The sequence below is a fragment of the Aplysia californica genome, unplaced genomic scaffold (genome assembly GCF_000002075.1).
Source record: "Aplysia californica isolate F4 #8 unplaced genomic scaffold, AplCal3.0 scaffold00225, whole genome shotgun sequence".
In the NCBI taxonomy this organism is placed as follows: domain Eukaryota; kingdom Metazoa; phylum Mollusca; class Gastropoda; order Aplysiida; family Aplysiidae; genus Aplysia; species Aplysia californica.
Window position 1 is genome coordinate 170,872 of NW_004797495.1, and position 1,166 is coordinate 172,037.

The window sequence follows — 1,166 nt, forward strand, 5'->3', positions numbered from 1 at the left end:
TCTCTCTCTCTCTCTCTCTCTCTCTCTCTCTTTCTCAAACTTTTTTTCTTCCTGGATTTAAATCAAGCTCTTTCCCTTCTCAAATTAAACCATGAGACATATTTGAAACTTGAGCATTTAGCTAAAACTCTTTCATATGTTGCCCATCGTAAGCTTGGTCAATAAAAAATACTTCATTTCAATCATGATGATCATGTGCTTATATTTTAGGACCCATTGTATTCATTTTCGATCGCTTTGTTACCAACAGTGCCAGTATCAAAAGACTTCAAGAATCTACTAACTATTAAGAGTCCATTTTTTAAAATGACAATTATTTACTCTTTTTCAGAAATGAAGGAGATTTTCCATTTCGAAGACCACTGCAGCCGCTAGCAGAATACTACAGAGTAAAATCTCAACCAGAAGCCATCTTGGTGTCGTAAGTGACAATTTTGTTATTATATCCCGCCGATGAGAACAAGACCAAACTAAACGCTCTACTCAGATTTAAAAAAAACTGTCTACCATTAGCAATCTTATTTTTTTTTCTTAATAGTATTATGGGGATTGCTTGTCTTCCTGTAGGCCTCAACGAGGGAGAGAAAACAAGAATAATATTTTTTTTAAGTTTGCCAGAAGTAAATTAAAGTCCATTTTATTTTTCTAAAGATACTAGTGACTGTTTTGCTTTTCTATGCAATGGATAGATAAAACTGCAATATAATTATCTAAGACTGCCCAGTTGACTCATTTCAAACTGGGATGTCTTAGTACCTTAATATAGCACCCCAGGGACGTCCCCCTTATCACTATACCCTCATAAGATCTATAGTCTCAATTAGTCACGAAGTTGATTTGGACTAAATTATGTTTACGTCGTTTTATTCAAAGTGTTGTTCCTGTATCTAAACCACCATTATCTGATTCTTTTCCACTCAAACTAGCAATGGTGAAAACTGGCGTCGTATGCGGAGCGCCCTCGAGAAGCCAATCCTCAAGCCCAGTTTGTTGAGTAACCACGTGACATCAATGCGTGCCGTGTCTTCGGACTTTGTGAACAGACTGGACACGTTGCGAGATGACGGTGGTGACGTCAATAACATCGACTCAGAGTTGTTCAAGTGGTCACTAGAAGGTGAGGCTGTGAAATAGTTTTCCTGACACAGATCATTGATGCCTCAAAC

The 1,166-nt window shown here is 37.5% G+C and overlaps 1 protein-coding gene across 1 annotated transcript in view; it reads left to right on the forward strand.

Annotated features, from left to right (window-relative positions):
- Window positions 1–1,166, forward strand: part of LOC118477162 (cytochrome P450 10-like) — a gene marked incomplete in the record, with an annotated part of 3,425 nt that extends 2,259 nt beyond the window's left edge. The window contains 2 exon segments of the mRNA XM_035970141.1: window positions 332–421; window positions 927–1,166. Coding sequence (XP_035826034.1) covers window positions 332–421; window positions 927–1,134 — 298 coding nt within the window.